Source organism: Panthera leo, chromosome C1 (assembly GCF_018350215.1).
Source record: "Panthera leo isolate Ple1 chromosome C1, P.leo_Ple1_pat1.1, whole genome shotgun sequence".
NCBI classification, from domain to species: domain Eukaryota; kingdom Metazoa; phylum Chordata; class Mammalia; order Carnivora; family Felidae; genus Panthera; species Panthera leo.
The window spans coordinates 13,556,139-13,583,573 of NC_056686.1; the positions used below are offsets into that span (position 1 = coordinate 13,556,139).

The 27,435-nt window shown below is 60.4% G+C and overlaps 1 protein-coding gene across 1 annotated transcript; it reads right to left on the reverse strand.

Moving 5' to 3' along the window:
- ALDH4A1 (aldehyde dehydrogenase 4 family member A1) lies at nt 1–27,103 on the reverse strand. Its single transcript, XM_042952141.1, has 15 exons — nt 27,036–27,103; nt 18,105–18,198; nt 17,439–17,531; nt 12,785–12,832; nt 11,823–11,978; nt 10,203–10,352; nt 10,048–10,122; nt 8,821–9,008; nt 6,442–6,515; nt 4,894–5,090; nt 4,674–4,721; nt 3,697–3,849; nt 2,924–3,045; nt 2,029–2,147; nt 1–1,364 (listed from the first exon to the last, which is right to left on the reverse strand). The coding sequence occupies exons 1-15, from the start codon at nt 27,095–27,097 to the stop codon at nt 1,252–1,254; spliced, it is 1,692 nt and encodes a 563-aa protein (XP_042808075.1). The 5' UTR covers nt 27,098–27,103; the 3' UTR covers nt 1–1,251.
- Nucleotides 27,104–27,435: the final 332 nt, after the last annotated feature.

The following is a 27,435-nucleotide window of genomic DNA, read 5'->3' on the forward strand; positions in this document are numbered from 1 at the left end:
CCAACTTAAGTAACAAGCATTTATTGGGTGGCATCAGAACGAATCTCATTGCCCCCTCACAGTGTAGAATCGGTGGAACCGGGAACATCTCCAGCACCTCTCCCCAGCAGACTGCCCTGGCCTCTCCAGGGAACAATGCGGAGCTTGGAAGGAAACAGCAACGTGGAAGGACGCCTGGGTAGCATCATACCCTGACCGTGGGCCAGTGTAGAACCATGGTGCTTGGGGCCAGCCCCATGGGGGACTCCAGGCCGGCTGTCCTTGAGGGAGGGCCAGCACTCTTAGGGTCCCCTGGGAACTGTCCTCCAAAGTCACCCCTTACTAATCCCGGGCCACCTGCAATGCAACTAGCAGGTTTTGGCGAATGTCCACCTACTGGCTGCATCAAAGAAGGGGCCACTAGGGCCCAGTCCACATGGAGCCACTTCTGTGCGAAGGAGGGAAGGTTCTACAGGCAATCCCCAGCCCAGGCTGGACGGGAACTCAAGGCTGGCTCTCGGGTCAGAAGAAGGTGGCAGCTAAGTCTCCCTGGGCCTGTTCTACCTCGGCCAGTGGAGACTGAGCTCCTGAGGGGGAACCCTAGGCCCACCACATAGAGACTGCCAGGAATCGCATGGCCTCCAAAGAACACAGGGACCCTGGAGAAAGGCACACGGGTGTCTAAGGCATATGGTCAGGCAGAAGTACCCGCTGGCTAGGACAGCTAGTGAGGACGGTGGGCGGCCCAGACCCAAGAGGGCAAGGCCAGCTGGTGTCCTCTGTGCCCTGCAGGCCACCCTGGGTCACACCGAATCCTGGAGAGCCGCAGGAGCCGAGGCCAAGGCCAGGAGTCCCTGTGGATGCTGAGGCTTGCCAAGGGTCCCAGCCCTGCCTCCTTTTCCCCCAGAGGATCCCGGGAGCTCCGTTACTGCCGTTCCCCAGGTCCCTGAGCCAGCGGGCCGGAAAAGAGAGGCAAAGAACTGACAGGGCACCAGGTCAGACCTACCAGACAGAAGTTCTAGCACAGCCGGTGAGACGGGGGAGTGGCCCTGTTCCTCCCCAGCATGGTCTCAAACTAGAGCCGGCACCTGCCCCTGCAGGGTGGGACAGGCCAGGATGTGGGCCGGTGTGGGGTGGGGGTGGGGGGACAGGCCTTGGCCCTGGGAAGGGGGCCGTCCCACGGGGAGCGAGTTGAAGGGGCTGGAGTGGGGCCGGTGTGCACCGATCAGCCGTCTGGACGGACAGGTGGACGGCAAAGGTGCGAAGCGGGGCTCACTGCATGTATGAGTAGCGCCAATCCCCCAGAGGCTCGTGGGTCTCCTTGATGACCTGGGGCGACGTCCACCGCAGGACGTAGTGGGGCCCTCCCGGCTTGTCATTGGTTCCTGTGGAAAAGATAGCTCCGTTGTTCTCTGAAAAGACACAACAGCTCCGGGCGGAAGGGAAAGGGGGCGGGGAAGAGTTGACGGAACAACGGGGACACCGGCACAGGCAACAAGCGGCTGAACTAAAACGAAACGTGTTCACAGGGCCAAGGCTTCCCGAGCGCATCTGTGCAGCACACAGAGCCGGAGGTCAGGGGAGGCCGGAACCAGTGAGCACAGGAGGCCCACGCTCCCCGGGTCTGTGTGCCCCACCTGCAAGGAGTGTCTGGGAGCACTGTGGAGAGAGCACCGCGCTGGGAGCCAGGAGCCCCGGGGCCTGGCCTGGGCTGTGCCACAGGGCGGCTGGGACCTGGGGCAAGTGCCAGCCCACGCTGAGTCTCGGCTTCCCCAAGTGCAACACGAGGACGCTGAAGTGGCCGGAGCATGGTGGTGAGGGGTGTGGGTGTTGGAACCAAAATGCCAGCTCCACCACCTCCCGGCCATGTGCCCTCGGACAAGTCACTTCCCCTCCCTGTGCCTCAGTTTACTCCTCTGTAAAACGGGAAGAAGACAGCCCAGCGCCTCACCCGCAATGCTTCCTATTACTCTGAACACCCTTGAGATGAGGCGATCGAGGTCTCCTGCCAGGAACTCGCCTCCCCTCTGGAAAGGGGGACCCACTCACCAGAGGCTCGGGCCCCCCCAAAGGGCTGCTGGCCCACCACCGAGCCAGTGGACTTGTCGTTGATGTAGAAGTTGCCGGCGGCGTTCCTCAGCATCGTGGTGGCCTCCTGGACAACATCCCTACAAGGCAGGACAGTGATAAAAGGGCAGCCGGCTCCCCTCCCGCCAGCCCCAGGTCCGACCTCCTCCACCATGCAGCCCAGCCCACACCGGCTGCCCAGCTGAAGCACTAGGCCGAGCTCGGGCCCGTGACACGGGCCAGCCACAGGCAGCGTCTTAGAGCCTCTGAGCCTCTTCTGGAAAGTGGTTAGCATGGCCTCCCTCACGGGGCTGCTGCACGAGCTGACCAGGAGGTCAGGCTCGTGCGAGCGGCCCATCCTGGTCCAGTTTTCCTGCCTCCCCCCCTCCCCCACCGGGAGCTTGGGGAACCTCCAGACCGCCACCCTGATCCCAGCTTCCAATCCCAACTCCACGCTCTTAGAGACAGGCAGGGCGGCAGCTGGCGCCACGGAGGAAGGAAAAGCCAAGACTCAGGCTTGGCGCCTTGGCCCCCGGGCTCAAACATGGCCTCTGCGAGATAAGGCAGTATGCTCCTGGCCCCTGAGCCCAATTCTTCTGCTCTGCAGCCTGAGGCAAGGACCTTCAGTGGGGCCCCATCAGACCCAGGGGAGCCGGTCAAAAGCACGGATTCCCCAGCCACGCCCCCAATAAGGAGACCCCAGAATCTACATTTCAGAAAAGAGTCTTGTACCCCTGCTGGGGAGGCCTGCCTGCCGGTCAGGGCTGAGGTGAGGGGAAGGGGCGGCGTTATTTCAAGGATCCAAGTCCAGGAGGGCGCTCGTGGGGTGGCGGGGGCAGGACACCAGGCCAAGAGCAGAAGGGCGGCCGCCACTCACTTATCCTGGGCGAACACTGCCCCCGTGAGGCCGTAGCTGCTGGTGCTGTCGACCAGCCGCAGCGTCTCCTTGTACTTGTCGTCCGGGTAGACGTACACGGTCAGCACGGGCCCGAAGATCTCCTGAGACGGAAGGAAGCCCCGGGGTCAGACACCCCCCCACCCCCGCCGCCCCCGTCCCCCTGCTCTGGCCTCTGCCTCTCCCCAGTCCCCGGGGCTCGGCCCACAGCTCCGCACCTGCACGAAGAGCCAGGCATCTGCCGCTGGGCTCCCTCAGGAGACGGCAACACTCTGCCCTGCCCTGCCCGCCCCACCCTGACCTGGCAAAGGACCCGAGGGAGCTTGCTGGCCCTCCTGGCCAGCCACCCCTGTCCCCTCCACCACCCCTGCGCTGCCATCCTGGGCGAGTGCCTTGACTTCTCAGCCTCCGTGGGTCATCTGTAACACGGGAATGGGAACGGCCCCTCCTCTCAGACAGGTGCCCAGAGTTAAGAGTCTGTAAGTGTTCGCCGTTAAGGTCACGACAGCAGCTCGGTGGCCGCGAACGGCAGAAGTGCTATGACACCAGCAGGGTCAGCGGTGTCAAGGACAGAGCACCGGATCTGGGGTCAGTGGGCCTGGCCCCGCTCTCCCGGGGACTGAGACACTCCCTTTCCGGGACCTACCTCACATTCCTGTCTGTGAAATGGGATAATATCGCGAGAAGAAACCCACGTGCAAGGGCCCCACGTGCGCTGTGCTCAGGTGGGAGACTGTTCTCTACGCCCCAGTCACCTCCTTCATGATGGGCTCCCGTGGGTCCTTGCTCTCAATGATGCAGGGTTCCACGAAGTAGCCCACGGAGTCGTCGCACTTGCCCCCGGCCAGGACGGTGAGGCTGGGCGAGGAGCGGGCGTGCTCCAGCCACTTCTTGATGCGGCCGAAGGACTGGGGTTGGGGATGGGGGGGGAGGAGGGGGTGTCACAGACCGGCCGGAGGTGATGACAAGCAGCCGTGTCCCCAACACACCCCAAAGGGCCCGAATTCTGAAACCGGAGGGGGGAGACGGGAAGAAGGCAAAAGCCAGGATCCGGCGGAGTCACGGCAGAGACAAGGGCAGACGTGCACACGCGTGTGAGAGCGTTTGTGAGAATGTGTGTGTGGTAGAGCCACAACTACACCTACAGAAACACAACGCGCACAGTAACATACGCACACACCTACGCGAGGTCGCGCGTCTTCACGTTTAGGTACGTGCGTAAATACACCTGCCCGTGACGTGTACATTTACGAATGCAGATTGACGTGCACCTGCGCACGTGTGAACACACGCACGAACACGCACGCGTGCACACAGGTGTATCTGTTTCTGTTGGAGATACGTGCACACCTTCGTGCACGTGGACGTGGATGTCCATGTGGGTGACGTGCACGCACGCCTGCACACCAAGATCACGAACGTGCTCGCAGACAGGCACGTACGAGTGCACGTGTGTTTGGGCTCATGCACGAGTCGAACCAGGGGGCGACTCGTCGAGCCTGGTTGCGGGGTGTGTGGGAAGCAAGTTCTCCGGTGGCGGACATTTCTGCCTTTTTCAAGCTCAGGGCGGGCGTGTCTGTGGGGCTGTCGGACCGTGGGCCTTGCCTGGAGCAGTGAGGCCGGGTCGCCGCCCCCCCCCCCCCCCCCCCCCCGTCAAGAGCCCTGCGTCTCCTCCCTCTCCCACCCAGGCCAGGGCTCAGCCCCCCCGGGAACGCCTGCTCCGTGCCCGTACCTTGGCATCGATCACTGCAGAGAAGAAGGTCCCAAAATCCTCTGCTGGCTGGAGGCAAGGGAGGCACCGGAAGACAGAGTCACCGAGTCACTGCAGGCCGGAGACAAAGGGAGCCCCCTCCCCGCGCATCCCAGGCCTGCCACCGCCAAAGCCACAGCGCGGGAGCCTCCAATCCCATCAGCCACCCGCTGGGCCGCGGCGGGGATGAAGCGCCACTCACGTCGCCCACTTTGATCCTGCCGTGCTCCTCCAGCAGCCGCCCTTTGATCTGCGGCCACAGCGACTGAGGCACGTAGAGGCGGGAGCAGGCGGAGCACTTCTGGCCGCCATACTCGAAGGCCGAGCGCAGGGTCCCGCTCACCACGCTGTCCACGTCGGCCGAGCGGTGCACGAAGTGGAAGTTCTTCCCGCCACACTCTGCAGGGGGGAGGGGGCGCGGGTGGAGCGCAGGCTTCTGGGCAGCAGGGCACCCGCCGCGGCGCCTGCACCTGTCCGCAGGTGCGCCCAGCCCCAACCCCCAGCGGACGGGCTCGGGAGAAGGCAGGGCCGCGGCCGGACATCATCCCGGAAGCCGGCGAGCCAGGCCCGTCCCGCTCCGCGGCTGAGGAAACTGAGGCTGTGGCAGGGGTGCCGCCCACCATCGAGGCAGAAACAGAACCGGAATCCCAGGCTCCCAGGAGCCAATCTACTCCCAGAAGTGGGCACGGCTTGCTTTGCACCTTGCCTACCCCCCAGCCCAGCGAGAAGAGAGGGGTCCGCTCCACGTCGGCCCCGAGGGCTGGCCCCTCTTCCCTACCCACGGCGGCGACACCCTTCCCCAGGCTCCTCGGCCTCCAGGCCCCGGCTTCCTCCCACATCAGCTAACAGCAGCTCCCGTCACAAGGCACTAAGCACCCGCCAGGCTCTGATCAAAGTGCTTTCTGCTCTGTCTCACTAAAGCCTCACAACAGCCCCCCTCCCCCCGCCGTTATCGTTCCCATTTTAAAGACAGGAAAACTGAAGACGCGTCTGGCTGGCTCGGCGGATAGCACCTGAGACTCTTGATCTCTGGGTCGTGAGCTCCAGTCAGAGCCTGTCTCTCCCTCAGGGCACAGTGGGAAGGAGGCAGAGAAGAGAAAACCGTGGACAGCTCCCTGCTCCCCACCTTATAAAGGGCGGCACTGGGGCGCAGATGCCACAGCCGGCTGAGGGTGTACCTTCCCTGACCGCCCCCCCCCCCCCCCATCGGAGCTCGGACCAGCTCAGGAGCAAGAATGCTGAACCACCAGCCCCCGCGCTGCCTTGGACGGCCCTGGGGCCTCCGCACACCCCCTCTTTCCCTCCTCGAATTCTGCGCTGCTCTCGTCACAGCCCAGCATCACCATCTGCGCGTCCACTATCTGCCTCCATTCCCGGAACACGAGTTCCCGAGGGCTGGGTCTGTGTCTCTTGCCATCACGCGTCCCTGGTCTCCAGAAATGCCTACGTAGATGCTAAACGTTTTATCTGCTGAATGACGAATGAAGGAAGGAATGGATGGACGGACGGACGGATGGATGGATGGATGGATGGAAAAATGCTCATTCGGAGGCCAAAGCCCTTGGTGCGACCCCCTGGATCTAGCACAGCTGAGGCTCCGCCCCTAAGCCCCTCACTTCTCAGCTTCCACGGGGCTGCCCCACCTATGGGGGCCTCACCTCTGCCTCTTCCTCTTCCTCTTCCTCCTTCATGACGGCCAGGGGAGGGTCCCTGGGGCCACAGGGGAGGGTGCCAGGAGAGGGGCCCTTACCTCCAGCCAGGCGTGGGAAGGTGCGGAACCGGTCCAGGTTCTGGGCCACCTGCTTCCACAGGTGTTTGAAGGTGCTGAAACCAGAGGGGAGCGCAAGGCTGAGGAAGCCAGCTGAGGTCACGGAGACAGCGAGGGCCTTGGGGGGTGGGGAGTAGGCACCACCACAGGAAGAGAGCCAAAAGCCTGGCGGGTGGGGGCAGGGGTCCCAGCGAGGGGGGCAGGGCACTGAGTAGGCGGGGGCAGGTGAGACACCCACGGGGAGGCAGCAACGGCAGGCCTGGCGGCAAGAAGACGCAGAGAAGGTTGCGCGGGGGTCCTGCCTCAGACGCTCATGGCCACGTGACCTGACACTCATCACTCGACCTCTCTGAGCCTCAAACCGTGCACCCCGCCCGGGCACGGGAGCGAACGACCCACCCGGCAGAGCTGTTCCGTGGCAGCTCTAATGTGGGTCAAGCGCTCAGGTCAGCGCAGCCGCGCTTCAGGTGCCCGGTGGGGGGCCAGACGCCACCATGGTCCGGGAGAGGCGCCCCCAGCCCAGCGCCCGGGGCTCTAGAGGCCAAACCAAGGAGCGCCCTGGGAGAGAGAGCTCAGGCCCCCACCTCCTCCCCAAGATCCAAGTGTGACCGACCTCAGCACCACAAAACAATAAAAATGCTAATCACCAGGGAGCCTGCGACACAGTAGCTAATACTAATTTATGACTTTCCTACCTTTCAGCCCGCTGCTCGCCAGAGCATGGCAAATGGGGGCCAGGCCCGCTCCGCCCGCTAATAGGCAGGGACCCGTAGGGCCCGCACTGGCAGAGCGGGTCTTTTCGGAAAACGGTCCTCCTCAGCAATTCTCACGCCGCCACCACCCCCGGCAAACCCTAGCCGGAAGGGGGGTAGGGGAGCCTGAGGCCGGGGAAGGGAGACTGGAAGCCACCGCAGGTGTCCCCAGGGACACCTGGAAGGACCCCAGTGCCGACCCCGACATCTCCACTCAGCTGACCCTCGGGCACCTCGAACTCCAAGCGACCGGCATGCGATTCGTCACTTTCACCCAAGCCCTCCAGGCGCCCACCTCGGTGCCCTCTGGGCCCCCTCTGCCAGAGCCCGGACGTTCCCACACACAGCCCTCCTCCACCCATCCGAGTCCTCGGACAAGTGACCGCATCTCCCTGCCACTTGCTCTCTGGGATCCATTCCTCCCGTCTCTACTCTGGCCAGGCGTCTGCTGTCCCTCCCTAGATGCGGACACGCGGACAGCCTCCTCACTGGTCTCCCGCTTCTGGCCGCTAGCGACTTGCGCACAGGGCAGTCGAAGCGATCATCTAGGACAGAGGCTGCGAACGCAGGGGCCCAGCAGGGCCAGGCTGGGAACGGGTGACCAAGTACGCAGACAGCCGGGGCCTGGTGAGGGTGACAGGGACCACAGAGCACCCGGACCCCACCTCCAGCCAGGGGGTGCCACGGGGGACACGGAGGCCCAGAGGGCTCAGGTTCCCAAAAGAAGCTTGAAATCTCAACTGGACTTTTGCATGAAACTGCCCCAACTGTACCAGGATGATCCATCTTGATAAGGAGTCAAAGAGAACAGAGCCACTTCCCACGTCCAGCTGGAGAACTACCATTTGCAATCTTTGCTCGAAACCAAGCTGCTTAATGCACACCCCCACGCGTAAAGCTTCCTGTGGCTCCCGTCACCTTCGGGATGAAGTGCGGACACCCCGGCGGGCTCTCAGGGCCTCACAGTCACGGGACTAAACGTCCCGAAAGGCAGGACTTGTCCATCCACCTGTTCGCTGGACAGACACCTGCCGGTGAGTAAGTGAGGAGTCACGATCGAACCACTTCCTGTCTGCACTCGCTCACCTCGGCCCCGGAACTCTAAGCTCCAAGCCACAGGGAACCACCACCTCCCAAGGCGCAGGGGCTCTGGCCTGGAGGCCCGGCACGTGCTGCTCCCTCTCCTACAACACTCTCCCTCCCCGCTCTCTGCTCAGCCGTCTCCTCTGCTTAGGTGCCACCTCCTCCGAGAAGCCTTCCTGACTCTCCTCCTCCGATTCATTCCAAGCTCCCTGTGCCCCTCCCAGTGACAGCAGTGGCATCAAACTCAGCGTCACCAAACATCCGTAGGCTGCATCCTGCCTGTGAAGCTCTTCCTCTTTGCTAACTCACCGGACCCTCACGATGACTCTACAAGGTAGGGACCATCGTTCCTGGTGAACAGGTCAAGAAATGGAGGCTCAGAGAGGTGACGTGGGCCACACCGGTGGCCACACAGCAAGAGTGGGTATGGTCAGTGCCCGACCGCCAGCTCCCGCACTGAGGTCGTGAGGCGGCCGCTTGGCAAACGTCCCCACGCCACCCGGCCCGCCCCGACCCGGGGACTTACGGCACGCTGCCTGTGAAGTTGATGCCGCAGAGGTGCTCTGAGCTGGTGACAGTGTCCCCAAACGTGGGCCCGTCAGCCGGCACAAACTGGATGATATTGGGGGGCAGGCCAGCCTCCCGGAGGATGCGGTAGACAGCAGAGCTGGCCAGCATGGCCGTGTCACTGGGCTTCCACAGGACCACGTTGCCCTGCCCGGGAGACACGGTGACGAGTCACAAGGCCAGGGGTCACCAGCCCCGACTCCCATCCCATCCCGAAGCACGGCCATCCCTCACCTGGAACCACCAGGCCCCCGGGCAGGCCAGCACGTCCCCTACAGGACCCCACTCCTCCTCCAGGTGTCGGACACGGTGCTCTAAAAGCCCTAAGTCAGTGAGACCACACCCCGCCCTGCCTGCCCCCCGCACTCTGGCCAAGGCCACTCTTCCTCTGGAAGCCTGTACAGACTGGTCCTGCCAGCACCCCTCAGGCAGGTCTGTTCTGGGTGTTTCCATGACACTGGGCACTCACTGGGTGTGGCCGGGCAAGCGCTCACAGGGCTGTCTCTACACGTGTCCTGGGCGAAGACACGTGGGCGCCTGGGCGTGTGCGTGTCTGTCTGGGTGCGGATGCACAAGGACAGCCTGGGGCAGGACCATCCTCAAGATCAGCCAGCCGCCCCACGTGGGGCCCAGGCCCCGCCAGTGTCAGCCCTCCCTCGAGCCACCTCCAAAGGCAGGGGGGCATCAGCCCCATTCAGCAGGAGCTCATGAGGGTGACGGCTGCCTCCACCCTGGCAAGGGCAGGGGAGCCAGGGACTTTGAATCTTCATCTGCGTCACCGTTTCCTAGATCTGACAGATAAATCAGAGAGTACACAGCAGGCGCTCAAAAGCGATGTGTCCTCACCATCAACGTTCTCCACATACGGAGCCCGCACCAGGCCAGACGTGACCCGCGTGCGGCTTCGCTCGCTCATCACAACCCTATTATACGTGGGCTTTCCTAGATCTCCACTTGGAGGAGGAGGAAACTGCCTCAGAGAAGTTCAGGGGCCTGGCCTGGGGTCCCCCGGAGCAGGGCAAAGCTGGGGTCCAAACCAGTCTCTGGCCCCAAAGTCTTTCCACGGGCCCACACTGCCTCTGCCTTCTGGGCATCTCCCACGACCAGGGCTGGGCCCCTTTCGTCGGCTGAGATGGGACGGAGAGCCAGCAGCCCCGTGCCCGCCCACTGCCCACATCTCACTCACCATCAAGGCTGGCGCCCCCGCCAGGTTGCCGCCGATCGCCGTGAAGTTAAAGGGAGAGATGGCCGCCACGAAGCCCTGGGGTGGGGGGGGCGGTGCGGTGAGGCCAGGCTCAAGGCTTCCAGCAGGCTCCCGCCCGCCCCGCCACCCGAGGGTACCTCCAGCCCCCGGTACACGACGCTGTTGGTGCTGGGCGGCACGCTGAGGGGCTGCTGACCCTCCAGCTCCACGGCAAACTTGGCATTGAACCGGAAGAAGTCGACGAGCTCAGCCGCCGCGTCGATCTCCGCCTGAATCACCGTCTTACCCTGCGTGCAGGACGGCCGGGGGTCAGCGGCCGCAGACGTGCCTCCCGACGGCCCCTTTCCAAGACCGACCGTGTGCCCACGGTGACGTCATGCCCACAGTGCTGGCGGCTCCTTCCCCCCGGGGTGAGGATGTGCCCCCGTCAGGGGCATCTGGACCAAGAAGCGGGAGGCAAACGTCTGCTTATGCTGCCCGTTCCTCCTGATGGCAAACGTCCCAGGGGTGGGGGAGGGCCTCATGGGCTGCAACGTGGGGCTCTTCCGGATCAGGGCAGCCCCTCCTTGGCACACACGGTCACTGGCAGCTGTCATCCTGCTTGGGACCTGGAGCTACAGAAGCCACGGTGCACTGGCCCTGGCTCTATGAGGCGGCCACGCTTCCTACAAGCGCCAGAGTCGTTACTCAAATAAAGCACCTTCATCTGGTGGCAGACTGTGTGCGCCTCTCCCTGCCCAAGCGTGGCTCATCCGGGACGCTGGGGAGCCCACGATGCCACCCCCCCCCCCAGGGGCTGCTGAGAATCCGGAGACACTTCGCTGGTGAGGAGTGGTCATACCACCTCCGTGCAGCAGAGGGCGCTCTCGCCACAGGACAGTGAGCGGGCATGGGGGCAGTGGGGTGGCCGCCCCAAATGCCTAAGGCTCGCTGCTGGGGAGGGTGACATTAACCCTTCTCCCTCGGCTCCCTTCCCAACTTTGAGCTGCTGATGCTACTCTGGCTCAACGTGCACTCAACCGAAAAACGCCTATCAGGAGCTTCTGTGACTCCAGAGAGATGCTGTGTGTAGCCCAGGAAGACGGAGAACAGTTAACCGGGATCGCTGTCTCCAAAAGGCTTGTAAAGGGGTGACAAACACACAACTCATTACACCCAGTGCGATCTGAGCCGTACTGATGCACACACAGCGTGCTACAGGACCACAGAGGTGGGGCTCATCTTTCTGGACAGAGAAGAGTCTGGAAGCCCCACGGAGGAGGTGGCTTCTGGGCAGGATCTCAACAGGAAGAGTCCACAGGGCACAGAAGAGTGGGCATTCCAGGCAGGACAGCGGGCAGAGGCAGGGAGACGGGATGCCTGCAGGGCCCAGGGATCTCACTAAGTCCAGGCTGGCGGCCTCCTGGGCAGGATGGCCTGGCGGGGAAGGGCAGAGCGGCCAGGGAGCTGGACAGAGGCCGGAAACAAGGGGCCCTGAGTGCCGTGCGCAGGACTTGGGACGTGACGGTTGGTGACGGAGAGACCCTCGTGGTGTGGAAGGCTGGAGGGACCGCCTGGAGGTGTCAGAGAGACCACTCCGAGCGCCGCGGAGGTCTGACTGAGGCTGGAGGGCTGGACGGGACCTCAAGGACATCTTCTGGCTCCAGCAGGCACAGCACGTCCTGGTACCCAGAAGCTGCTTGGCTGACGTGTGCTGCATCGGAGGGAGTATGACCGCCTCCCACACCCCACCCCGGCTGTGCCCATGGGCACCTCACCTGTCCCACCATGGTCTTGGCCAGGACCTCAGCCCTGCGAGGCCCGCTCAGCATATCTGCGGCCTTCAGGAAGATCTGGGCCCGGTCTGCAACAGGCTTCAGGTCCCACTCTTTCCTGGCAGCCAAAGCGGCCTCGATGGCTCTGTTGAGTAGGGCCTAACGAAAAGGAAAAGGTTGGGAGCTGCCTCCTAGAACAGGAAGGGCCCCAGGGGAATGGGCGAGAGAGGAGATTGGGGATCATTCATTCTCCAAGGACCTGTGGCTTCCTTGGCCCTCAGTGCTGCCCACCACAACTCCCCCCCCACCCCCACCAGCTGCAGACGTGGTGTCCCATCACCTGCTGGCCCAGCCAAGGCTCAGAGCCAGTCCTGCCACCATCTGCAGGTCTGAGGGACCTCCCAGGTAGGTCAGCACCAAGTCCCTCCATGGTCAAACCTGTTCCACTTTCTCTTGTGGTCTCATCAGGGCCTCCCCTTATTCCAGGGGCCCCCAAACCCACCAGCTAGCCTCCAGCCCTCAAGGTCAGGCGCCTGGCCTTGCCTTTGCTCGGCCAGAACCCCAGCCTGAGATATTCACTTGCTACCAGCATCCCTGATGGCAATTGTCCCTGTTGCCGCCTGAACGCTGGCTCCTAGACCCCCTGCCACAGGGCACCCCAGCCCTTCTCGCCGGCCCTCCATGATGCCGAGCCTCTGTCTGGCTTTCCATCCAGGGCGTCTCCAATTTCTCTGACTCAGCCTTGAAGACTCTACTCTCCCTCAAAAGCCAGGCTGCCTCACGGCCACAGGCACGTGAGGGGACATCAGCCTTGGCCCACACAGCTCTCCTCTGGCTCAAGTTAACCACAGCGGGCCTGGCCTTGTGAAAGACTCCGCCCCCCATGGCCAGAGAGGGAAGCAGCGACGGACAGCATGTCAGCAGCCAGCAGGGCAACACGGGGACAGTCCCCCACCCAGACTCACCTTGTCTGCATAGCAGAACTTGGCCACCTTGTGTCCATGGTTGAAGGGCTGAAAGATGAGAGAAGAGTGAGGTCCCTGCCCAGGAGGGAGGTGCCAGGACGGGTGGGGACATGGCCGGGCTCAGAGCTCGCTTTCTAGGCAACAGCCGTCAGCACACTCACTCTCTCCCCTCCAATCCCCTCCAATCCCCACACTGATCTCTCTCACTTGGGGGTTACGGAGCACCTGCTGTTCGGTGAGGGAGATGGTTCCCACTCCAGAAGGTTCACGGTCCCGAGAAAGGCAGGGACTGCACAGCCTCAGGGAAAGCGTGGACTTCGTGGTCAGACAGACACGGGATCGCATCCCAGCTCTGCCACCCGCTAGCTGGGGGCCATATGTAAGCTGAGTCCCCCTTTCCAGGTCTCCCCATGTGGGAAAGGGGGACCCCCCCGCCTCATGGCATGGGGAGGGGGGGCCAAATGAGCTCACAGGCGAAAACGCTTCCGGAGCAGGCATGGCACGCGGCTGCGGCTCAGGAAGGGGTGATGCCACCATGGGAGGCCCCCAAACGAGACACGGGAGTTGAGAATCGCTCAGGATTTCTGCTGTGCCCCAAGTGCGCAGGGGACAGAGCAACCGCTTCTCCAGCCCCTTGCATGGGACCCAGAGACACTCATCTCGAAGGGAAGACCCTCAACAAATATTTACACACGGAACCCGGCAGGGCCGCGTGCGAGCGTAAGCAATGCAGCAGGGAGACGTTTCACTTCTTTATGCCACAATTATCAACACTTCTGCCACCCACCCGTCGCCCGATGGGCCCTTTGGGGCTTTCCTGTCTAATGTGGCAGCCACCAGCCGCATGTGCATGCTGACGTTTCAACTCAGCCACTCTCGGCTGGCACCTGGCACAGCCCTGAGGGGCCGGGCAAACTGACCGATCCCAAGTTGTGCTCCCAGGGCTCCAGGTATCACGCCCTCTGGCCGCTGATCCAGCAGTGGGGGCTCCGGACGCCTCCTGTGGGCGACTCCCGCCCCGAGCCATCCTCGGAACCCTCAAAGCGGGGGCCTAGGGTCTCCACCCTCACCCCTGCACAGCCTGCTCAGGATTCCATCTGGACAGAGCCACAACATGCCTCCCTCCCCCATCTGCGAAAGGGTACAGCCCTTTACTCTCCCCCAAATTACAGATCTAGGAGTTTCCTGGTCCGTCCAAAGTATACGCCAGTTCCTGGCTCTATAAACCCCAAGCAGGTGTCATCACGGGGCTTAGCCCACAGTTAGCCCCTAAGCCTCGCTCTGGAGAAATCCACCAGGGATAACGGAAGATGCTGTGTAGACGCCTCGGGATTTTTCTTGCCTGTGGCCAGGACTCAGTCGCGGGCTGGGCACAGCGTGGCTGTCCGGGCACATGTGACATGACACAAAGCCCACGCTACACCTGCGTGAGGACCAGGGCTGGTCAGGGGGAAGCCTCTGCACATCAGGTGAAGGATTCCCAGGCCTGCCCCTGGGGCCCTTTTTTTTTTTTCTCTTTTTTGACAAACTAGCTACAGGTTCCGCTTAAGGGACAGGGAGAGGCACCGTTACAGCTGACGCGGCCTCCTGCACGCGGGTGCCGTGCACTTGACAATGACCCTACATGGAACCCCCATTTTACACACAAGAAGACTGAGGCGCGGGGAGGTCAAGACCCGACTGGCCCAGCTGGGGTCAGGTGCCCCCTTCAGCAGCCTCAAGGAGTGGGGCCACACGGTTTCAAAGGTGGCCACCAGCCAGCACCGTGGGGGCAGGCGAGGAGCTCCCGGGTCTGGGCACAGACCCTCCGCGGAGGCAGGCACCACACTGGTCTGCCTGGGGCTGGCGTCCCCGGGGCTTGGTTCCCGGCTCTCTGACAGCTTCCTCCATCCTGGCTCAACCCCAGCTGTCTACTCGCCTTCCCACCACAAACTCCCCGGCCGCCCGTGAGCCCTGGACATGCGTGGGCCTACGTCCAGCCTCACACCTTCTGCCAAGCCCTCGCTTTTTCACTCTGCTGCCCCGAAACTAGAAAGCATACTCTTGTGACAAGCGACAGGGCTCTTCTGGAAAGTCTCCCCCTCCTTAACCCCCCTCCAGGGACTCCCCAGCACTCCCAGAATAGGTTCCTTCACCACAGCCGACAAGAACCTCAAAGTCACCGCCAACGACCTCTCCCTCTCTCGGTGGGGCCCCGCGTCCCCTGCGCCCCTGGCTTCCTCTCTGTGGCGCACTGGGCCTGTCCCCACCTGCGGGACTCTGCCCGAGGACCCCTCTGCCCGGCAACCTCATCCTTGGGGTTCGACTCAGCGGCCACCACTCCAAAGAGGCCTCCGACCGCCCAGCCCCACGTGGCCCCCGCGTCACCGGCGTGGCACCTGTGCCTCCCATGGTCCGTCACCAGCTGGAACTAGTGTCTCTTTCCTCGTTGACCCGTGTGCCATCCTGCTGTCCCCCAGGGCGGCTCCGAGAGGGCGGAGCCATCTGCCCAGGGCCTGGGCCCGAGGAGGCGTGGGTGGCTGGCGGGATTTTATTACCACGACTTACAAGTGCTCTGCTAGAAAGAAGGGCTGAGGCAGATTTCTGGCTAATTCGGCCACAGAGAAAGCCGCCTCGTCTGCATTCCAAGGCCCTCATGTTGCAACTGGTTGGACTGCACGAAGCTAGAAGCCCCATGTATGCCTGTTTGCGCAGAGTTTCAAAACACGTATCTGTGTATACACACACATGCACACACACACTTTTCTTTTTTTTTTTTCCATAGCTGAGGTGGGTATTTGCTTTAAGCCTTTCTGAGCTACAAAGGGTCATGGCCACACAAGGCATAAGAAGGGATGGGGCGGGTCCTCTGCCAGGGGCTCGCCCTCAGGCTCCCTCATGGGGATGCGCTGCAAACTCCCAATCCTGGCCAAGACCCCCAACGGTCACAAAAGCAGGTCACTCCTACCTTTGGCCCGACAGACAGGTGGGGCACAGGCGCAGGGGACACTTCTCAGCCCTCAGCACAGACCACAGGCCTCTGGCACTTCTTAGGAAGAGCAGGCTGCCTTACGGCTATCCCGCGTCTCGCAAAAGCTCCGCTGAGGGAAGCACTCAGGCAGGTGCCTGAGGGACCAGCAGGCCGGCCGGCCGGCCTCCCGCTGGGGCCAGAGACACAAAAGCGGTGAGTGGAGAGGGCTGGCATCGTGCGTGGGAGTGGAGACTGGGGGGTGGGGGGTTGGGGGGGGGAACAGGGCCCCCAGAGAGCCGCCCACTGCCGCGTTCTAGCACTGTGGTGCCCGGCAGGAATGCCAGCCTTGTGCGGCCACATCTTCCCACCCCCCCAAGAGAAGCCGGACATGGGAGTCTGTACCCAAAATCTCCCCCCATCGTGAGGAGATGGGGAAAAAAGCCACAGGTGTCAGTTTGCACCCTGAGCCCCAGATGGAAAAGCTCCCCCAGCAGCAGACACGGGCCTGCAGGGCGGCCCCTTGGCACCCCCAGGCACTGGGCCGTGAGGATGTCCTCAGCCGGCACCAAGGGACAGGGCGCAAGACGGCGGCCCCGTGAAACACCGCGCATGCGATGGGAGACTCCCGTGGGGACCCTGCTTCTCACATCACCATGTCCTCCCGCCACCCTCGGGAGAAATTCTCTCCGGCCCCGTATCGGGAATGGCTTCTCCCATCGTGCAGGTGGATTTCAAGAACACCCTGACTAGTGTGAGTGATGTTCTCTTCCTGGGGTCACTGGAAGGCCTCAAGGCAAGCCTGGGCCGTCTGCCACACCTAGGGCACCACGGTTCTCACTTTGCGGCCAGGAGGTAGGTCACAGTGAGATTATCCTACCGCACTGTATGTGAGTCAATACACTGCCTCCAACTCTTCCCTAGAAATAGGGTGTGAGGGTGCCTTGGTGGCTGCCGGCTGAGCGTCCGACTTCGGCTCAGGTCATGATCTCAAGCCTCGTGAGTTCTAGCCCCGCATCAGGCTCGCTGCTGTCAGCACAGAGCCCGGTTCGGATCCTCTGTCCCTCTCTCTCTCTCTCTCTCTCTCTCTCTCTCTCTCTCAATCTCTCCTCCTCCCCCGCTTGTGCGCTCTCTCTCTCAAAAACAAATAGACATTAAAAAAAAAAAAAAACAGAAAAGGAAAGAAAGAAATAGGGTGTGAATGAATCTATCATGTGGAGACACGACAGGGCCTCTCAGATGTGCCTCTAGAGGGAGCCTGGCTCCAGCAGGAGGGCTTCTAGGAGGCGGCGACACGTGGCCAGGCCCCGGGTGCTCACCTCAGATGAGCTCGTCTTCTGCTAGAGCAGCAGGTTCCAAAACAGAGGCCAGGGCCTGGGTGACTGTCCCTTCTTTGGAGGGATCACCTCAGTTCTGACGTTCTGTCCTTCCTTCCTACTCTCTAGGTGGTCGACTTTTCTAAAGAAGACGGCGAAGCGGGTGGCGGTCACGGGTTTCACTCCATCTCGGCGGGCATGAAGTTGGCACCTTTTAGGACTATACTTCCAAGGCGGCTTTGGGCAGTGAGCTATCGGTGCACGGAATTCAAAATCTGGGAGTGGACCAGACAGCCCTTTGCAGGCAGCGACCCTGTGTCAGGAGCTGGTGTATTGCCTGAGAGCCAGACCCCAGACTCGGGGAGACGCCCCACCCGCGCGCCAGACTCACCGACACCTGGTACCGTACGTCCGAGGTCCACACCTCTTCGTCCCCCACCACACACGGGATGGCTTCCGTCCGGCCCTTCAGGTCCTTCAAGGCCTGGGGAGAGGACGACACAGCGGATGGGCACCCACCTCCCCTCCCTGCCCCACCCACGAGCCCGGCACGGAGTCCGCAGACACAGCTGCCCGGCCGGAACGGGTATGAGAAGGGGCCCGGGTCTGAGGGCAGAGAGCGTCTGCTCCCCTCGGGGGACAGCAGGACTCAGCCCCTGGCCACTGTCCCCTGCTGTCCTGAGGGAAGGGGAGGCCAGTGTTGACGGTCTTCCCGTTATAAAAAGATCAGAAAACCGTATCTGAAATGTATGGGAAATCTCACCATTTTTAAAATCCTGGCAATTAGTGGGAGAATGTCTTTAAGCATACAACACCTGTGGGCTTACAACCCCCGACCTGGACTGAGCCCCCAGGTGGCCCCGGGCCACACCCTGCTGCTCCCAGCCTCTCCGGTCCTCCAGTCGCACGGCTGTCCCAGACCTGGTCTCCTTCCCAGGCTGGGGGCAGGTGCAGAAGGGGGTGGTGACTGGAGGCACGGAAAGGCATCCTGGGGGGCTGCCCAAGGCTGTCCCCGCTCCCTCCCTACCCCCACTGGGTGTCCCCACCCACCCCTTACCTTCTCCAGCGCATCTCTCTCAGGGCTGCCCTGCGTGAATGCCAGGACGGGTTCATTGGCCACCGTCAGGGAGGGGGTGTGCCTCCACCGCAGCCTGGGGTGCAAGGGCAGGGGACAGAGGCAGACGGGTCAGTGGTGGCCACTGCCAGACCCAGCCCCTCGACCTCCAACAGCGGGGAGGGGCATCCTGGGCTGGCCCAGAATCCCAAAATCCAGAGCGAGTACAGAGCCAGGGGATGGGGGGAGAACTGGCCCTGGGGTCCAAAATCCAAGCTCTCGTCCCGGACCTGCCAGTGTGTGCCCCTGGGCACGTGACCCGCCTCCTCCGGGCCGGTCTCCACATCCGCTGAGAACAACCATACAAACTCACACGGCTGTCTGAGGTGTAATCGACGCAAAACCCCTTCTCAGCGTTTTGCACCCACGGGGAGGGCTGACTCTCCCTGGGCTTCCCCACGATGCAGCCCCTTTCCCAAACGGCCCCGGGTTACTGCTTTCCCCAGCCCGAGAAGGCAGCCCGGCCCAGAGCGCAGTCTCATCAGAACGCGACCCAGCTGGGATTCTCTTGGCACGAGGCGCTGAGCTCCGGGTGGGCGAGAACATCCAAGATGTGGGTCGTGCCCTTGGAGGAGCGCCCCGAGCTCAGCTCGCAGCCACAGGGAGGGCTGGTTGGGGGGCTCAGGGTCTGAGTCCAGGGTGCCGAGTTTCAAAACTTCCTTGGCCTGGAGACCCTACTGAGCCTTGAACCCTATGACCCCACAGACGGGTGACCACTAGTGACGACCCCCCCTAACGTGTCTGGGACTGGAAGGGTGGGGGACAGATGGGGAAGGGCCAGGACTTGAGGTCATTCATTCCAGAGCTGGAGCACCAGCTGGGGGACTCCCCCAGGCCACAGGGGCCCTCGGCCTGTGAGTGCTGGGGGCACTTTCATCCATCCTTTCTCCCTGGGAAGGGTCTGGCTCAAGGACCAGTCTGGAAGACCCAGAGGAAGGACACAAAGCCAGGGGCCACGCGGGCCAGCCCTTCCTTCACTCCACAAGGTTCCGGGGCACCTGCTGTGTCCCTGACACTGCTCCAAACACTGGAGATAGAGCGGTGGCCTAGACAGCAAGGCCTCGGGCTACACGCAGCCGACCTTCAGTGAGGGCGACGGACGAGCGACACTGTGATGACAGAGGGGATGTGAGAACGAGCAAGGAGAAGGGCAGGGCGGCCCTAGCCAGGGTGGTCAGGGAGGGCCTCTCCGAGGAGGTGTCCTTCTGAGGGCCATCTGGGCTCTGAGAAGGGCTGGGAAGAACATTCCAGGCCCAGGGGAAAGCAAGTACAAAGGCCAGGAGCAGGAAGCACGACAGGAAGAGCTGAGAGGGGCCTGTGCCGTCCGGGAGGAAGGAGGGCAGGGCCCGGTTGCCCAAGATTTTGCCTAACGGCAAAGTGAGCTCAGGCCTCCTCCCTCCTCCCCCGGCAGCACCCCCCACACCCAAGGAGGCGTGTCACGTTCCTCAGGCCCCGCCCCGCCCCTAACCAGAGGCAGAAACCTCCCACCACCCCCTGGGGTTACGATGGACACAGCAACTACAGATGTGCTGGATGAGAAGTCAGAGTCCACACAGACCCCCTCCGCCTGCTGTGGGGGGTGGAGAACGGAGAGGCTGGAAAATGGCGGCAGCCACGAGCCTCAACACCAGTCGGGAAAGCGGGGGGCAGCGTGTGCGTCTGGGGCCCTCTGGAAGGTTCCAGCAGCATCTCTCCGGGGCCTCGGAAGCAGCAACCACCACCACCGATCAGCCAATCAGATCCCGCCACCTCCTCTGGCAGCCAGGGTGCCGCCAGGAGGAGTGTGGGCTGGGGGCCTGGAGGTGCGCGCCCCAACCCCAGCCTGGACCCCAGCTCCCGGGGGGTGCCAAAAAGCGCAGCTCTGGAAGCAGACAAATCTGGGACCGCAACCCAGACGCGCTTCGCGACATCAGCCTGTTATTCCAAACTCGGCAGGCCTCGGACTCCCCGCCTGAGAAATGGGGTCGAGGCCACGTGCCCCGCAGGGTCAGCGTGAGGTTGAAAAGTGCTGGCCTCTCCTCACCCTCCTGCTTTGTAGCTCTAAGAAAACCGCCTTCTAAAACCGTTTTTAATGTCTATTTTTGAGAGAGAGCAACAGAGCAAGCAGGGGAGGGGCGGGGAGAGAGGGAGACACGGAATCCGAAGCAGGCTCCGATCTCCGAGCCGTCAGCACACAGCCCGACGCGGGGCGCGAACCCATGAACCAGGAGATCATGACCTGAGCCGAAGTCAGACGCTCAACTGACTGAGCCACCCAGGCGCCCCAGAAAATTGTCTTCTAGAACGTTACTGCACCAGGAGAGCCTGGCGGGCTCAGTCCGTAGGGCGCATGACACTTGATCTCAGGGTCACAAATTAAAGTTCCATTTAAAAAGTATCTATGTATTTTACTATGTTTTATATAGTAACATAGTCTATGTATATTTTTTGCTATGTTATATATAGTAACTTATTCTATGTATTTTTTTTACTATGTTATATATAGTGACATACTCTCTCTGTATATTATTTTACTATGTTATATATAGTAGCACATTCTATATATGTTACTGCACCAGGCCAGGTGTTCAAAGGCAAATTGGTTGTCAAACACCCCCAAGGTCACCACAATCAGGGGCTAACCCTGGGGATTCTCAGTAAGTACTGCTGCAATAAATTTAACACCACATTCCATCCAGCTTAAAATGCAGAATGCAGTAGCTACCAGCCCTCCGGCACCTGTTCCCTCCCAGGCCTCTCTCTACCTTCCCCAGGGCAGAGGCCCACTGTGACCACAGGATCACTTTCTCCAGGGCTTCCTCTATGCCTGGCAAGTCTCCAGGCCATGGCCCAGCTGCCCATCAGTCCGAATGTGGGGAACAGAACTGAAAGATCAGCCTGAGTCCACGAGAGCCAGAAATAACCCAAAGACACCTGACAAAACCACCCCACCCCTTTGATTTTGGCTCCTGGGCCAGTTGGGATGAACAGGAGTACCCTTCCTGGGCTCCAGGGAAGGCAAAGAAGAATCACTCACAGGGCCTGGAGCCTCTGGTGAGGATCTTCGAGGCCCTTCGAGGCCGTAGGAGGCAGGACTGCATTCCTTAGTCACGAGCACACATTCTACACAGCAAGGGCCAAGAGACAACTCAGATAAGGGCAACAAAACTTGCCTATTTACTCATCATGCATTTTCTGAGCACTTACCAGGTGCCTGGCTCTGGGATGCAAAGGTGAAGCCAGCCTGCCTTTGTCAGAGCAGCTCTCGGCCCTGCCACTTAGTCTGAACTTGACTCAGGGACCCCTAACAACCTGGGTGCCGGTTCTGCTCATGACCTGGGCCTCTGAGCTCAAGCTGCCCCTCTCCACCCTCTGCAAGTACCAGGATCTGAGCTAAAAAGGTCACAACACTGGGGCACCTGGGTGGCTTGGTCGGTTAAGCATTTGACTCTTGGTTTTGGCTCAGGTCACGATCTCACAATTCCTGGGTTCCAGCCCCACGTGCTGACAGCACGGAGCCTGTTTGGGATTCTCTCTCTCTCTCCCTCTCTCTGCCCCTCCCCTGCTCATGCGCGCGCGCTCTCTCTCTCTCTCTCAAAACAAATAAACTCTTTTAAAAAATTAAGAAAAAAAAAAAAGGTCACACCACCAACACATGGTCTGCAACAGAACTGGACAGAGCTTTGGGCCAGCCAGTGCAACCCCAGAACTTTACAGAGGGGAACACTGAGGTTCGGAAGTGTAGGGCCCGAGCTCCCAGGTCACCCTCGGCCTCCACCCTGGTCCCAGGGCACCCTCGGACCTGGACTGCATGCCTGCAATGGCCAAGCTGCTCCACTGTCCCCACGCAACTCTCCAACACAGGCCAGAGTTAGTTTTAATATGAAAACTTGATCACACACAGAGAGAGCAAGCACTCCGCCCAAAACCACTCCATGGCTTCTCGTTTCTTCCACAACAAAAAAATCAGAATCCTTACTGAGGCCTCCAGACTCACTTCCCATCACCACCCGACCCCCCCCACCCCGCCCACTTCGTGGGCCACCCAGGTCTTCTCTGGAGTCCCCTCTGCTTGGGAGGCTACCCTCACAGCGCCTGGACGGGGCCCTGTCGGGCCATCTCAAAGCCCCCACGCTCTTCCCAGGGCACCACTGACGGTGCCGGCTCCCCCAGGCCGGCCTGCACCCACTCGGCTCACCACCGGCCACACTGCCTGGGACGCAAAGGACACACTGGTAAACCTTTTGTCAGACTCATCAAGCAGAAAAGAGGGAGGAAAACAACAACAATGAACACCCGGGTGTTGTCAGAAGGACACCAGGCCCCCAGGACAGGACTCCCATCCCAGTTAGCTCTTCTGCTAACGCCTGGGGGCTGGATGCAGGTCCCCAGTGACTAGGGCCAGGGGTGACCAAGGCCCAGGAGAGGAGCAGAAAGGAAACTAGCGTTGCTTCATTCAGCTTCCAGACTTTCCCGGCTGGTATCTGGGACCTGATAAGGCCAATCCTCCTTATCGCCAAGATGAGGGGCCTGGAGCAGAGAGGTAAGCAGAGAGAAAGTGCGGGGGCCCCAGGGCAGGTCCAGAAGGGAGCGGCATCAGGCCCAGGCTGAGCTGTTTCCACTTTATTGCCCGGGAACATCAAGGAATATTTATTAAGCACTTACAGCTCGCCTGGCACTATGCTCAGTGATGATGTCCCCAGTCCAAGCTGCGAGAGCATGAAGAAGGCACCATGATCATCCCCATCACTATCATCACAGAGGAGCAGACTGACCTTCTGAGATTACTGTGCGGTGCATGGCTCTGGTCACAACTCCCTGACCCTGAGCCTGTCAGAGGCCCCTGAGCAGTGGGGCCGAGGGGACAGGTGCGTCCTCCTCCCACCCAGCACTTTCCACCTGAGGAGAGAGGCAGGCGGTGGCTTGCTGTCCATGGACGCGGACAGCTCAGCCCAGGGCCGTCCGCTCCATGACATGTCTACCAGGAAAGGAAGGGTCGGGGGCGGGGGGGGTAAGACACCCCCCCAAGATGGGCAGGTGTCTGCCCCTTCCCCTGGGGTGAGCAGGGTCAGTCCCAACAGAACGGGTTTTGCCTCAGGATAATGAATGAGCATAAAGGGAAGGCTCACTCCGCCCCCTACCATCCTCGTGGTGCTGGGACCCCCTTGTCTGAATGTCCCTGATCAAAGACGACCACTCAGACGACCCCACTGGTGGGGCAGGCGATCAAAAATAATACTTAAAGCAATGTTCTCTAGGAGCAGACACTCTCCAGAGTGGTTTTCGTGTATGAATTCATTTCATCTCCAGGGCAATCCTATGAGGTGGCTCCTATTATTTACCTTTATTTACCACTTGGGGACACGAGGCGGCACAGAGAGGCTGAACAACCCGCCCAGGACCACAGAGCTACTGAGAGGTGAAGTCAGAATCTGCCCCATGCCGTCCTCTGGTCCATCCCAAGAGCAAGTGCTCCGCACCGACCGTATGCCAGGCCGGGTGCTGGGTACCAGAAGCAAGTGCTCAAGGTATGCCTGTGATGACAGCCCGGGTGGGGACTTTTAACAACCTCTGAAGCAAGTATTAGGATCACTGCAGGCTCTATTTATTCCTGCACTAAGTCACTTACGTCGGGGGTACCAGACCCCAGCAATCTACCTGTCACATCGCGTCCAATCCTTCTGCTACACGGCTGATAGGATTATCCCCATTTTACAGACAGGGCACTGAGGGGCCAAAGGAGAGCTGCCTTGCCAAGGGCGTGAAGTGCTGGGTGAGTGTGGGTTCACCATGGGGGCTGGGGGGGGGGGGACATTCCAGGCAAGAGGTGCTGCCTGGCCTCTGCTTAGGGGACTGAGAGAGCAGAGTACGTCCAGGGGACGGTGGGATGTGCCGGCCTGTGCCCATCCCGGGGGGGCAGGCAGGCGGGACAAACATTGGGGAGGCTTGAAATTCTGAAAATTAAACAGGCAGGTGGGCTGAGAGGAGTCCAAAGTGACCCAGGACTCCGGCAGGGAACAGGACTGTGGCCAATTCCAGCCCACACATCCCTGCTGGGGAGCAGGGGGGTCATCTCTGCACCCTTCGCACCCAGCAAGGTCTGGTACAAGAGTAATGGACAAAAATAACATTCGTTGTAAGCCTGCTATGCGCCCAAGATAGTTCTTTTGTTTATTAAATTTGTATATAAACATAAATATGTATCTTGACTCTTTCCAACAAGAATTTGCAAAGACATCACCGAGGACATTCCCCCATAGAGTCAATGAAGTAGAGAAAAAAAGCAGGAGGTCAGGGCCAAAGGAGACAGGAGGCAGTCAACTGGGGGGTCTGGTGTATACTAGCTTAAGGCCTTAGACAAATTTTCCTTAATTTCCAAGGGCCTCAGTTGTTTAATCCGTGAAATGGGAATAGTGACGCCTACATCATAGGCTCCCGATGAGCTCAGTAAAATAATCCACACAGAAGGCCAACGGCAGCTATTGCCGTTAGTGGCTATCCCTGGGCCATCCCTGGCTCAAGTCCAGTTGTAGTAAGTACCTACTGGCAAGAAGGGCTGTGAACATCATTTCTTCACCAAATGTTTGCTCGGGGCTTCCCAGGTGCCAGACACACTATGAGGCCCTGGGGACGGTAAGGTAGACAAGTCCATGAAATAAAAAAGTCAACTACAAAAATGGATTTGCAGGTGAGCCCACGTGTATACTGTGGGTTTTCTTCTTTTTTAAAAAATATATATTCACGGAAACTTCAAAGGATATTAGGGGCGCCTGGGTGGCTCAGTACATTGAGGTCCGACTCTTGGCTTTCAGCTCAGGTCATGATCTCACAGTTCGTGAGTTCGAGCCCCGCCATCGGGCTCCGTGCAGACAGTGCAGAGCCTGCTTGGGATGCTCTCTCTCTGCCCCTCCCCCGTTCTCTCTCTCAAAATAAATAAATAAAATTTTTTTAAAGGGTATTAAAATGAAGACAGTGGTTACCTCTGTGTGGTGACATTCCAAGTGACGTGTGTACCCTTTTCTGCTTTATCCGCACTTTTTACAACGGACACGTGTTAGCTAAATAGTCACTGAATAAATGACAAAGCGGCCAAACATCAAACCTGTTTTTCCAAAGTAATGGCTCTCCGCTGGGTGCACTTCTGCCCTAGGTGACAATCAGCGATGTCTGACACGTTTCTACTGTCACAACCGCGGGGTGCTAATGGTGTCCAGTGAGTAGAAGCCAGGAACGCTGCACAGCCCCCGCAACCCAGGATTACCCAGCTCGAAATGTGAATGGTGCCAAGGTTGAGAAACCCTAGGGTCTAGGGCACCGGGCCAGCTGCTCTACCGAGAGAGGTTAACCTAACTCTTCAGATCTGATTGCAAAATGCTTTTCCTCCATTCTGGAAGCTCTGTAATTAAGAGCATGAATCTGGAGTCTGCAAATTTAGTCTTCCATTCGCCTCAACTGGAAAGTAAGTTTCTCTTCTATAAAAACGGGGATAATACAGTGCTTATTAGCGACATCACCATACTCAATCGCTTGAGAAATATTACTGCTATTATAAGCTTTTTTAAAAGAATATAGATTGCTTTCTACCAGATATTAGAGCTTTTTATGGCTAAGCCCTCCTCCCGCCACCCCCCAACCCCGCCATGAAACTGAAAAGTCCACATGCAAATCTCAGGGGTACCCTTCTCTTCCAGTGTTTAGCACAACAGCCGCACATGATGGGTACTCGGTAAATACAGGAACGTACGGAGCTTCCGTGTAAGGTCTGCGGGGAGGGGAGTGGGTGTCAGAGCGCAGGGAGAAGCCCACAAAAGGGCAAGTGTGACAAGTGCGGCCCCCAATCTTGGCTTGGGAGAGGAATGTGCCTTTCCTGTGCCCTTACCTATCGAGCCCCCACCCACAAAGGACACACAGCTGTGTTGAAACTGACCCATGTCCAGGGCACCCCCGTGCCATCCCTTGGGACACTGATTAACTCAGAAAGGGCATAGCTCAGCAGAGGAGACATGGCTGGTCACAGTCCTAGGGGTCAGGCAAACAAAACTCAAATTGGGGGTGGGGGCTAGCCAGCTCTGAAAGGGAGGCCCAGAGAAACACCCGTCCATCAGACTGGGCCCCTCTGGGACAGGGTCTGTGTCCTACCTATCCCTCCCCACCCCCCACCCCCAATACACGCACACCCTGTCTAGCCCAGAAGAGGAAGGGGCTCTAAGAACATCTGTCATTCGTTGAGTGGGCACGGGTCCAAGAATCCAACTCCACAGCCTGGAAGTTTCCAGGGCTGATCCACCTTGAAACTACACGTGGGTTTCTTCATCTGTAATCAGGAATATCTACCGCACAGTTTTAAATGAGAGTAATAAACGACGATCATGACTAATAAGAACTGGGCACTAAGTGCCAGGCACCGTTCGGGCACTTTGCATGTATGGTCTTCCTTAGTCAGCGTCTGATACATTATACGAACTCCGTAAGTATTACTATTCCACCTATCAGAAGGAAGAGTCCCTTTCACTCCCGGTAATTAACTTGAAAAGGGGGAGGGGCGGGAAAGAGAGTAGACGTCCCAGTGGAAAGGACAGAGGTGAGACTCAGGGAATCCCAGAGGTGGATCCTGAATGTGAGACCAAGGGTGGGGAGCTGAGAAGCGCTGTGCGAAAAATCGAGGCGCACTTCGGCGGTGGGTCCAGCATTAGGAGAAAGACGAGCGCGAAGGAGGCGACTTTCCGAGCAGAGCGTGGGAGCCAGGAGGGAGTCCCCCCTCGCGGAAGGCAAGAGACGGTGGGGGTCGCAGCGGGAGGAAGGCCTGGGTGCGGGGCGGGGCGCCAGAGGAAGCGACCCCCAGCCGGGGGACCCGCGGGGCCGTGGCGGGGGTCCGGCAGGGAGGTGAGCACTCACCCGGGCCCCCTCCAGGGGCGGGCCTGCAGGGCGCGGCGGAGCGCGGGGCACAGCGGCAGCATCTCGAGCGCGCGGCGCGGCTGTCCGCTCACGGCGCGCCCCGGGCGCGGCCAGAAGGTGGAGCCCCGCCCGGAGCGCACCACCTCGACAGGCGGGGGGATCTGATCACGCTACCGTCCTCCGAAGTCAAGGTCAGCAGAAATGTCTCCGTATGTGACTTCTGTCAACACAATAGCTCTTGCTTTGAGGGCACTGTAGAGACCAGTATGCGACACAGGACAAGGTAGCCCAAAAAAGAAGTCTCGACATATACACGTTTTCCCCTCCTTTTTATGGTATGACTCAACAGCCCTCCAGGGGGCCGAGGGAGAAGGGGCGTGAGCCTCATTGGCCAATCAGA